The 11,752-nt window shown below is 45.4% G+C and overlaps 1 protein-coding gene across 1 annotated transcript in view; it reads left to right on the forward strand.

Moving 5' to 3' along the window:
- LOC144169602 (uncharacterized) overlaps positions 1 to 9,447 on the forward strand; it is a 39,240-nt gene extending 29,793 nt beyond the window's left edge. The window contains exons 12-14 of the mRNA XM_077698848.1: positions 2,401 to 2,682; positions 6,419 to 6,561; positions 8,715 to 9,447. Of these exons, the coding sequence (XP_077554974.1) occupies positions 2,401 to 2,682; positions 6,419 to 6,561; positions 8,715 to 8,869 (580 nt within the window). The 3' untranslated portion in view covers positions 8,870 to 9,447. The remainder of the gene's footprint in view (positions 1 to 2,400; positions 2,683 to 6,418; positions 6,562 to 8,714) is intronic.
- Positions 9,448 to 11,752: the final 2,305 nt, after the last annotated feature.

Here is an 11,752-nt window from a genome sequence, read left to right on the forward strand (position 1 = left end):
CACGTTATTTTGTCGGCGTGTATTTGTGGCGGAGCACAGTTCCTTTCAAATCATCCAGTTAAATTTGGGACACTGTCAATAAAATCGGAGGTAGAGTCCTCAATATTCACCTAGATTATTTTATCAAACACTGTGGCAGGACATGGCCTGACGCCACAAGGAACACACTGCTTTCATCTTGGGACAAGAAGCTGGGTAGAGACAGGTGCTGACAACACAAACCATTAAAGGGACACTGAAGTGATTTCTGAACATTGCAGAATTACTAGCGCAACTTGTAGTCCGGAGTCCATAGGCCATGTTTTGACCACTCTGAGTGCGTTTACACGAATTTATTTAGTAGAAAGATCAATTCGAAAATGCTGTCCTCCTCTCTGCATCCTCGCCCATTTTCTGTGGCGTTTTCGTGTGACGTCGGGAGGAGATGACTTGGCTTGACTGAGCTACTGCACGGCTCGCCGACCTTCTGAAAGAGTCAATTGGCCCAACGTTTAGTCTGCCGGCCGCCGACGGGCCGTCGCAATTCACTCGCTCAGTTGAAACTAAGCCACAACGCATTTGTGAATGGAAGAATGTGCCTTTCTTTACTTTGTTAGTTTGTACACTGTATCAAGCTCAGAGTCTAGGTCGCTCCACACAAGCACTGCACAAGTGCACATGCGACGCTTCACTGACTGGCACGCTAGTAGGAAAATCTAAGGCCACTTGAAGGCGGGAGAAGAGTCAGCGAAGTCAGTATAGGTACTAAGGAAATAAAATCAACTGAAACTTGTACCGTACAGCGTAAAACTAGGGAGCAGGAAGCACTTTTTTGCGCTGGGTGAACAAGCACACTGGTCAGCAGCACGACTACGCATCTGCGAACGCTTTTCCGTCTACGAAATGCAATTGCTAGACGTGAGATATTGTGGAAATTTTGGGGACGCTTACTGCACGAGCGCTATACAACAAATAGTCACCTAAGCTGCTTGAAATGCTAAAACTAAATAAAAGTGTAAACTGGTTATACATCATATACCTTATATATCCAGATTCGGCAGCGCTGGCCTGTGGCCGAGTGGTCTTAAGCGCTAGGATTATTGTTTTGCAAGTCGCAAGCTCAAATCCCCAAGGGTACATGCTTTTTTTTTTTTTTTTTTGTAAGTGACTTTTTAGTTTGCTGCCGATGTTTTCTTAACTGAGTTCACCATTTTTGGGCCGTAACGTTCACTGCTCCACGAACTAGTTCGCAGAACACGCGCAGACTGACACTGGTGCGCTAGCGGGTTCTCGTTGGCGTGCTATTGCCATAAGCACCGACTGCTTGCGGGCAGTGGGCACAGGCCTGAATCAGCTCACCCTTGGCCTGGTGCGATCACGCTTTTTACGATACAGGCATGAGTGAGGCAAGTTCCAAATATGGAGGAAAAGCGCAGGGAATTTGAGCATCTGTGGTGACACGGAGGGTGCTCATCCAGTGCGTAGGCCTCGGTTAGTGATTGCTACGATTCCAAGCCATCCTGGGAGGCTTATCTTAGGCATTTTACAGCCGACAACATGGCAGAAGCGCGGTGTGACGATTATTGAATTTATCGAGAATGCCCATCCAACGACAACGTTGGATGTCAAGCATGCTGTTACAGAACCAAAACTGAAACTTGTTTGAATGCTTATCTTGGACATCGTCCAATCACGGTCTACCTCCTCTTGATGTCACAGCCTTTAGTTGGTGCAGCCGGCGCAGACCGCGGATGGTAGTTTTTCTTCTTTCAGGCTTTATAAAATAATTACCAACTTATCAACCGGATAAACAATAAAAAGTGTGTTAATTTGAGCCAGTCTACGCAGTGCAAGCAAAAACGGGAGCTTGACAAATTCACTTCACTGTATCTTCAAGACAGCACCCTTTGCACTATTACACCCCTAAAGGGCGCGTCAGTCCAAAGTGGATCGTATCCCCCCCCTCAGGGATGCAGTTTTTTTCCAGTGCATCCCTTTTGCCCAACTGGCGGGATGCTTTTCATTCTGCTGACAGCTGCATTCTTGAAAGTGTGGGAAAAACTCTGGGCTGCTTTACCGGTGGCCTGCATTGCTGGCAGGTTGAATGATAAAGTGCGAGAATATTCGGAGCTGCATTTGCGAAACAAGCAGCAGTGTGCGACATCATGAGAGCTAGTTTACATAGTGCTGAAGGATCGTACTTGTTGTTGGACGCCAGCCCAAAAAGTGGGTTGTTTATGTGTAATATCTACACTGGGACTATGATGCGAGCCGTAGTGGACGGTTGTATACTAATTTAGGCAACCTAGGGAACTTCTCGCAGACTGCTTCCTTTTTTTCCTTTTTCGTGCACTCGTGCTCGGTAACACAATGCCATAACACATCCTGACCGTTGTCGTGCCCGTGCCTCTCTCTCGTCAGCCTTTCACAGTCGTTGAGGAGCCAGACCAGCTGCCTGCCTTCCCCTGAGCGCCCCCAGGCAGCCAGTGAAGCTTGCACGGTCACCGAGCTCGTGGAAGCCTCGCAGGAGAAGCCGCCGACCGTGCTCAATGCCACTTTCGCTGTCTCTTCTGCGGACCAGTCTGCGCGGCCCCTCGACCAGACATTCACGATGCCTGCCGCGGTTGCCCCCAACGAACCCAAGACTCCGTCTCCGGCCGACACCACCTTTGTGCAGCCCAGTGGCCCTCCAAAGTGCAACGGGTACATTCGCTGCCTGGGTTTTCTCTTGGTAGCCTCCTGCTGTTTTTAGTGTGGACTCGCAAATGCAATTGGGGATTACCTTTGCCAGCTGGCATTTTAAAGCTAGCTGTCCTGCAATTTTAGCTTCACTCTCCAGCTTGGCTCAACATGCTTGCTCCTTGAGAAACATCATATACAGTGGAACCGCAGTGATACATCCCCCGAACTTACGACGACCCGCTTCTTTTGACGGATCACTGCAGTCCCGGCAAACTCCCCATAGAAACATCGCATTGAAAACCCCAATGAAATGACTGTCGGGTGAACACGGTCCGCTTCATACGACAGACCCTGGGGCAAATAAACCGGCGTTTTTCTCATCTTTTACACCGCTTTGCCGCCTCATCTCGGCCTTTCTTTATTTTTAACCCCTGTTTGAGGCTGATTGATGTGCAGAAGTCTGCAGGCGGACCAGACCACTTGCTGAACAGGTTCAAGCAAGTAGGCGGGTATTCGTGAGCAGGAGTTAACCTTCAGCGGCCCCACACGGCAGCAGTACACCAACGTGCCAACCGTGAGAAGTCAAAGTTTAGGTGGCTGGCGGACCATGAATTTGAAGCTGCCATTAAGCCGCCGATGAATGTGAAAACATACAATGCAACCCCGCGGCCATGACCGAACACCTGCTTTCCTCGCCTGCTCGATCCAAGTTTCTTTTTTTCGCGACGCTCTCTGCTGATCAGTGTCTTTCAAAGCAGTGTTGTTGCTCCGCTCCTTTCTTTGCCGCGCCTTTTTTTTTTTTTTTTTTTTTTTTTTTTTGAATCACCGCTTTGTACTATCGTTCGTTTCACTTGGCCTTGGCAGTTTTACACTCGCGTTTTCCCCTCAGTTTTCCCAACCACATCTGCCTTATCTCGCACATGCAAGGCACGGGGCTGGCAGGCTATAAATAGCGCTGGTCGGCACAGGGGTCACGTAGTGTACAGCACCTACCTGGCGGGCTAGCTTGGACTCCGTGGAAAGGAGGGGAGCACAAAATAGGTGTTTCCCCCCCCCCCTCCCTTCATTTTTAATTGGGAATAATATAGTAGTTTAAATAAGTTCTTAGTAGGGGTGTGCGAATATCAATTTTTTAATTTCGAAGCGAATTCGAATAATAAAAACAAAGTTCGAATCGAATCGAATATTTTTCGAATATTTTTCGAATACGAATACTTATTGTTTTTTGTAAAATTAATGTTTTCACCATCTAGAGACACAAAAACTGCAACTTTATTGCACAACAAATCACACAAAGTAAAATTAGGAATTACACTATACCATTGCACTCAACAGGTTAAGGTCTGCACTCACTTAAATGTTAACATGGAGAAAGGTTAACTGCTCGACATTTTCGGGGAGCAGTGACAACCTTCTGCTCGTCACCACTTTACCAGATACCGAAAACAGCCGCTCACTTGAGACACTAGTAGCTGGCATGCCCGAGCCGTGCACCTTGCCGCGCGCTGATACAGTAAAATCTTGATGATACTAATCTCGCGGGACTGCGAAAAATATTCGTATCATCCGAAATTCGTATGAACCAACACAGACCAAAAAATTTAGCGCTGAAAAAAGTTTTCGTTTATTTCTTTTCCTACTGTCGCGTGAAGAAATTCGTGATATTTTTTCTGCTTTCTTTAACTCCCGTGTCGCAAAGCAGTCCTTTCTGTAGCACGTAAAGCTTCGCGCTCGTCTCGTCACTCGCTGTGCCCAAGCTCGCTACACGCCGCAACAGCCAAGCGTGAACCGCATGGTGCGTTTTTGCACGCGATTCGCTCGCCTCAGCTCTGCGAGCGCTGTATTTTCACGCCCACATCGACGATATCGCGCCCGCGGTAGCGCCTACCTCGGTCAGAAAATGATGCACGATGCGCGCGGCAGAATGGAGGAGACTGACTACTTGTCTACTTGCGATGAGATCGAGACAGCCGGCTTGGCTCCGCCGGAGATGGTTAGGCTTAGCACCCCGGAAAATATTTTACGGGCGCTTTTACTAGCGGCGCGGATGATGTTTTATAGTACCGTTTTCGCATGCATTATCAGCTCCTCTACCGTACAAGCAACTTCGTGTCTCCCTTGAGCCGCATTTTAAAGAGCGGTTAGAAGCGGTCGCTCGAGCGCCTGCGCCACTTCGCGGCTGGAGCCGACGCCATGTTGACGCCGCCGGCCGCGCCGCGCGCAGCGTGGGGGTGGTTTCGCGGCGGTGTCAGCGCGTTGGCCGTCCGCAGAGCGTTTTCGCGAGCAGAAAACAACAGCCCAGCCGTTTCTGGAGAAAGAGTGACAAACAGGGGAGCGAGAGCCGTCACTTGCTCGTTCGGCAGTCGGGTGCCTCGCCGGCTCGTTCGTATCTTCCGCCGGGCCGCGCAGGTCCGTTCGTAACAGCCGAAATTTTTCCCATTGCAAACGATGCAATTTCGCGGTACTTTTCGGAAATTCGTATCATCCCGAAATTCGCACCCCCAGAATCGTATCATCGAGAGTCCACTGTAAATAAACACCGATACAGACACGCTCTGAATTTATTTATTATTTTTTTTTTTTAGTTTTGGGTGGTTCGAATATTTCGAACAATAAAAGTGTCGTTCGAATCGAATCAAATACCAAAAAATTCGAATCGAATATTCGAAGTTTCGAATATTCGCACACCCCTAGTTCTTAGTCCACCTGTCACGTGAGACCGTCTACTAGGCTGGCATTTACCTGCACCCCGGTCATACAACGCTCCAGTCATACGACACTTTCGTGCCGTCCCTTGGAAGTTGTATTATCAGGGTTCCAGTGTACATAGACAATACCACGTACTTTGTCGGTTCTGAACACTTTTTCTGCCATTCTATTCATTAAACCAAGGTTCATGTGCATTCCCAAATTCAGTCTCTGGGTGCGGTTGCCTTTACGCTTGGTGCTTTTATTTAACTTGTTAAACTGGGAGCTTTCGCAAAATAATTTGTGGTGCATCTAGGACATGTCTTCGTGGTCCAACGTTTGTTAATGTGACAGTGGCATAATTCATTCTCCGACAGTAAGTTTTTGAGCTGTGGCATGCATAGCATTTAGCTGCGTAGGAAACTGCACATTCCATCATTCTGTTTGCATTTATGTAACGATTATGTTTACATTGACGATACGTTAGAATAACGAGTATTTTGCAGTTTCCTTTCTTTATTAATGAAAGTAAGACAGCGGAATTTGTACCTGCACAAAGGCGGGACACAACTCGAGCTTTAATGGAAACTTGCGCGGCTTTGTACCTAAATAGGATGGTGGTGTTTTGATAGGAGCCGGAATATTTGAAGTACACACAGTATTTGACACCTTCGAATATTCGGTTTGGGCCAAATATCAAATTCTTCAATCAAATATGGATCGGATAAAACCGCATGGTTCATAGTTGAAAAATGCACTCTAGTCTTCGTGCAACATCTTGTACTGCGCATGTGTTCTGTGCCCACTGTCATGGTTTCAATCCCCTGGGGCTCTTATACTGTAGGGTCTTCTTTTTGTGTGCTGTAAAAACATGAACCTCGTAGAATACGGGCCAGTGATCCTCTACTAAACCACGTGCAAGAGTTGCAGCGTCAAAAATGAATGCTTACCTGGGTCTGCAGTGCAAGTCGGCTGCCATTGGCTGTGCTTCGAGGGTGTTCTGTTTTGGCCCTCGCTTGCCAGCTTGGGCTCAACCCGTTCTCAATTGTCCGTCCTCCCCCGCTGCCAGGTACGACATAACTCCCCACCGGAGCGAGCTCCCGCCGGAGCCAAACAAGGAAAAGAACAACTACGACATCCACGACCTGAACTCCGGTGATGAGACGGACGACGACGAGAAGCCCCGCAAGCAGGTCCCACTGTGGGCCAAAGGTGAGCAGAGAGGGCGAGCTGCTAATTGTTGCCTCTCTCTTTTTTTTGTGCGTGTGTGTGTGCGCGCTTTTTTTTTTTTTTTTTTCCCTTTTTTCCTAGAGGCGGCCTGATTTCACTAGTGCCCCCAGCAAGCACTATGTGCTTAATTAATCAGCTACATACTATGCAAGATGCAGACTGTGCGAGGCAGGTCTGGTGCGGTGTTGTTCCTTTTCCAAAACGCTGCATTCCAACCAATCGGGTACTGGCGGAGTGTTGGCCTTTTGTGCGTACGTGTAAAATCTCTAAGGGGCACACGTACGAGGGAAAAAAGTGAGCCTAGAACTTCTCCATGCATTGATGTGGGCTAATTGGTTACCAGATTGTTAGATGTACAGCAGCATGCTAAGAATGAGACCATGCCCAGAAGCCTTCATAGGCTGTTCGCCAGCATGTTTAAATGGCTCCACTGGAGCTGCCAGCTAGACAAACCTTGATGTTTTCTGTGTAGCTTATCCGTCGCTGATTTTTTGCGCCGGGACTTCAAGCTCTGTGGACAAACAAGCTGTTTACTCAGTTACTTGGCATAGATAGTTGACACCACTTGTGCTGCCATGTTGTTGCTAACAGCTTTGCTGGCAACAGGTCATTTGAAATCGCACCACATGTGGATGGGCAGTGCCGATCCCAGGAACTTCAGACCCTCTGCAATGGCAGCCGTGCCGTTCCGTTAAGTTATAATCTGGAAAGTGCAAGAACCACTTTGTACTCCTCGGCACCATTGACGTTTCTTCTATTTTTTTTCCTACAATTTGGTCGTGCATGCTATTGTGTAATAAAAAATTTGTTGCTCTTTGTTGCCCCCCCCTCCTGCCCTTTCCCTGTTTTACTTCTCCCTGCTCTGGTTTTACGTTCTAGATGGCAGGGCCTTGAACGGTTTTGCTGTTCTCATTCACATGCACACACAGTTTTAACATAATACCAATGAGGCTTCTAATGCTGTTATTTTGAAAAAGAAAGGACCTGTATAGCATAATGCATCAGTAGTCTTAGAGGAGGCCTGTAACTGCTGCGGTTAGAATTTTTTTTTTTAACAGTGTTCGAATACTATAACCAGAGGTCCCAAAGTCAAAAGATTAATTATTACAAAATGCAGCAAATGCAGCACACACCAAACAAGAAGTAACTACAAAACTAGGGGTGTGCGAATATTCGAAAAATTCGGATATTAATCGAACCAGCTAACCTACTCTGCATTGAAAGCTATCCCCCCCCCCCCCCCCCCCACCTTCCGTTTGGTCCGCAAACTGGGATATGTACTCTTCACAGAGGAGATGAAAATGTTTTGTGGTAAGAAAAAGGCTGCAAAAGGCACTCCAATTTCAAGGCAAGACTTTTAATGAATGACATCTATGTTGCAATCTCGAAAGCCGTTTTCTCAAAACTTTTTTTTTTTTCCACGTCGTTTGTTCCAGTGATTTCTTCGTGACCACTAGGTGTATTTTGATTCCGTTCTTTGCGTTGCATTCCTTGATATGGTAAACAGCTGCGGTCATGATACTCTTGGTTTTCAGGTTTACTTTTTTGTGAATTTTTTATTCAAATAGTCGTTCATGGTCTATATGCTTTTTGTACATTCACCTCTAAAAAAACTAAGAACTAAAAAAAATGCGTTTTAATAAAAAAATCTGACTGTCACGACCTCGTCCATTCATTTGGGAATGCAAAGCACTTTGAACAAGTGTTCTATCATGTTTTATAGGCTGCTCAAGCTCGGTACAAGGTGAACAGAAAGAAAATTTTATAAATAAAAATGTTTTCAAAATATTACATTGAAATTGTTACTGTGCTATCACACAAGCATTTCCAGTTGATGTGCCGATTGTCATCAAAATACACAAAGAAATAAAAAAAATAAAAAATATAGCCATGTCACCCCTTAATTATTCGATACTCTTTTTCGATATTCGTATTCGATTCGTATTCAAAAAATTTGATATACAAAACGAGTAAGTAGAAACAACTGACAAGTGCAAGAAGAAAAAACGAAACTCCGTTGTTGTGGCCTGCCGTTCTGCCATTTCTCATTTGTGTACTACCTTTGGGCTTTCTCCGGGGCCTTGAAACGCCAGTTCACATTCTCTCTCTCTCTTTTCTCTTTTTTCCCGTTGCAGCTCCGTCGTTGAACAAGCTTTTAGTGCGGCAGGCAGAAGGGAACATCAACGGTCTGGAGTTGTTTGGTGGTATGCCGCTGTTGTTCCTGGACAAGATCTTCAAGGAGAAGAAGCGCTACTTCAACAAGCGAACGAGCTCTGCTCTGTGGGACTGACCCTGTCACATCTTCCTCTTGTCTTGAAGGTGTCTTGTTACGTCTTTTTTTCTCCCCCTCCCTGCAATTTCTTTTTCTCTTTTTCTTATTCTTTTCTTCTGCGTATTCTCGCAGAAGAAAATTCTGTGTACTCTCGCCTGACACATCTCCAATGAATGACTGTGCCTGAACGAAAAAAAAATTCTTATCAGTGGCAAGGCATGCAACGTGGTGACGTTGCATGCACTAAAGTATGCATCACTGTGCAGTCGGAGAGCAACTTTTTAACGCGTTTTTAGCAGCTTTTATTTGTGGAGACCAAAGGCAAATCAGGCAGATTGTGGGAGTATCACCTCCAATATTAAATTGAAATAAAAGCGCTTCTTCTTCTTTTTTTTTTTTTTCCCCTCTGGTGCATGCTGCATCGCTGTACATATACTTCTTGCGCTCGTCACTGCCGCCTGGCGATTACTACATATGTCCGCATTTTATCACAAGGACTGTTATCATTTGTGCCAGCTGCAAGGGCTGTTATGATTTGTACCAATTGTGGTGAATAAACAGTATGCAGCAGGGCTGAGTACAGATGAGCGTCGTAATTTACTTTTTTTACTTGCCCTAGTTGCATGGTGGCCAAACTGAAGTGCTGCTGTGCACAGCCATGCTGGCCTTGAGCCGAAACGCTATGGTTTCATTGTTCTAACTGTTATGAAGTGCTAATGTGTGTACTCTCGAATGAAATATCCCTGCTGATCTTGGTCCTTAAAAAAGCAAGGGTCCCTTTTCGCTCAAGCATTTCTATACAAATATTTGAATCTCTTAAAAGGTGGCACATGGGTGTATTGTGAAAAAATTTATTTTTCAGTTGTGATGATAACGATTGGTGGACTAGTTTTTCATTCTGAGTGTAGGTATAAATTTTCTTTTTGTGTAAAATGGCTATATTCAAATTTATTGGGATTTTTAAATTTGATTTTTCAACGGCATTTGTAAAAACTGCTGGAGGGATGCAGCTGAACAAGGTGCCAGCGAACTGTGCACAAATGAAGGAGTGCAATAAGGCTTGCATTATCATTCTGTCTGGTCTGTAGCAGAAGTTAGGACCGTTTGAAGTTGGGGCCTCAAACGTGGCAAGTTGCAACCAGAAAAACCGGTTTCGCCTTCCAGGCCCAAACTTCAAACGGTTGTAACGGTCTTTTACAAAGGCTGTCAAAAAATCTAATATAAAAATCCGAATAAATTTGAATGTAGTCACTTTGCACAAAAAAAAAATTTATATCTACAACCAGAACGAAAAACTGCATATGTGTTCCAAATTTCATCAACATACCTGTAAAATACAGCTCTTTTGGTTTAAGACTAGTGTGCCCCCTTAATTGGTATACTAGGCACAAATTACCCCTGTTGGCTGTGAAGAAAGCTGAGCACATGCTCTCCCATGAGTGCCTCCTGCAAGCTTTTAACTTTCCCCGCCTTGCGCCATCAAGAGTGCTGTTTCCATTTTCAGTAGGTGCAAAAAGCTTGCTGCTGCTTAGAGTGAGACCGTTGTGCACTTGCACGTTTCACCTGAAAGCAGTAGTAAAGACTATGGTAGGGCCTGATTATGTCGTGCTTTGCAGGCATGCTGTGGAAGCGTGCACTAGCACAAACATTGAAGCTCCTCAACTTCTCTTGAAAATTTCTTTGACATATTCGCTGGCTGTGTGATATCATTCCTTCAGCTGTTTCCCCGAGTGCATGTATTTTGGCCGAAAAAAAATGGCTGTTGCGTAAGTAAGCAAAGTACAAGCAGCTGCTACAACTTATCAAGCCACTGTTATGTCCAACAGCAGGTCCATCTTTTCATTGACAAACAAAGGACTGCAGTTAAACCGATGTGTTATAGCTTTGCGATGGAAACTGGCAAGAAAGTTTAGTGTGAACTTGTGGTTGCTTGCTGGAGAAAGATTGACTGTTCCAGTAACGGACTAAAAGTCATGTGTAGCATGCACATTACAAAGTCTAAAATGCCGGTTTCGAACCTGGTGCCTGTCACAGCATTGCAATAAGGCAGAACCATTTTGCAATGTGAGCACTATGGTTTCTTTGTGTCTGATATAGTGAGGTGCTGTCAAATCTGAGAAGCAATCTTCTTGTCTTGGCGCCACTACAAACTTGCTGCTAGTTTTCGGAGATGTCACAAGGCATATTTTTGGGAGCAATAATAGATGTAGTGCACAGACAACCATGGCAGTGTTGTCAGTCACTGAAAGAAATTGGCGCTGACATTTGCTACCGTTAAACTGCTTCAAGAAATGGCAACCAGCAATGCTCTTGGCATAGTATGGATTCACTGCAAGCACAGTTAGTTGGAAGTAGTGGGCTTTATTCAAAGGTGCAGGATTTTGCCTCGCTCCATAGAAAGGTAGCAATCATTCTTGAATATCTTTATGATCTGAGCAAACTTGTGCTTGAGGTACGCCTTTTTTTTTCTTTCAATGCAAGACTAAAATGTAGGTAATGGGTGTGAAGACAAGGTAAATATTTCAATTCCAATGAAAGCACTGTATATGTGCTTCTTCCATGTTTGGACAACGCTATCCTGCTTTGCACGGAGCTCTCCAAGTTGTACTGATGTCATCGCCAGAAATATCACATTCAGTGACACTACTGGTCTGTCATCATGCGGGCAAGTACTGTATATTGGTCGCTCGGAAATCTCTTAAGGCTGTTCCATAAAAAAAAAAGAAAAACTGCCTTTCCCCATCTTGTGTGCAAGTGCCTATATAAGCGCATTACGTTGAAAAAACAGTAACGCCCAAATCAGCAAGTGAAAGGTACGTTAATAAGGTGCCATGAAAAGGTTGCTGCAGAAGTGACAGTTAAGCATGAGGTGGAGGTAGGGGTGTGATCATCTAAGTGCCT

This window comes from Haemaphysalis longicornis, unplaced genomic scaffold (genome assembly GCF_048455015.1).
Source record: "Haemaphysalis longicornis isolate Haplotype H1 unplaced genomic scaffold, Haemaphysalis longicornis Haplotype H1 scaffold_2, whole genome shotgun sequence".
NCBI classification, from domain to species: domain Eukaryota; kingdom Metazoa; phylum Arthropoda; class Arachnida; order Ixodida; family Ixodidae; genus Haemaphysalis; species Haemaphysalis longicornis.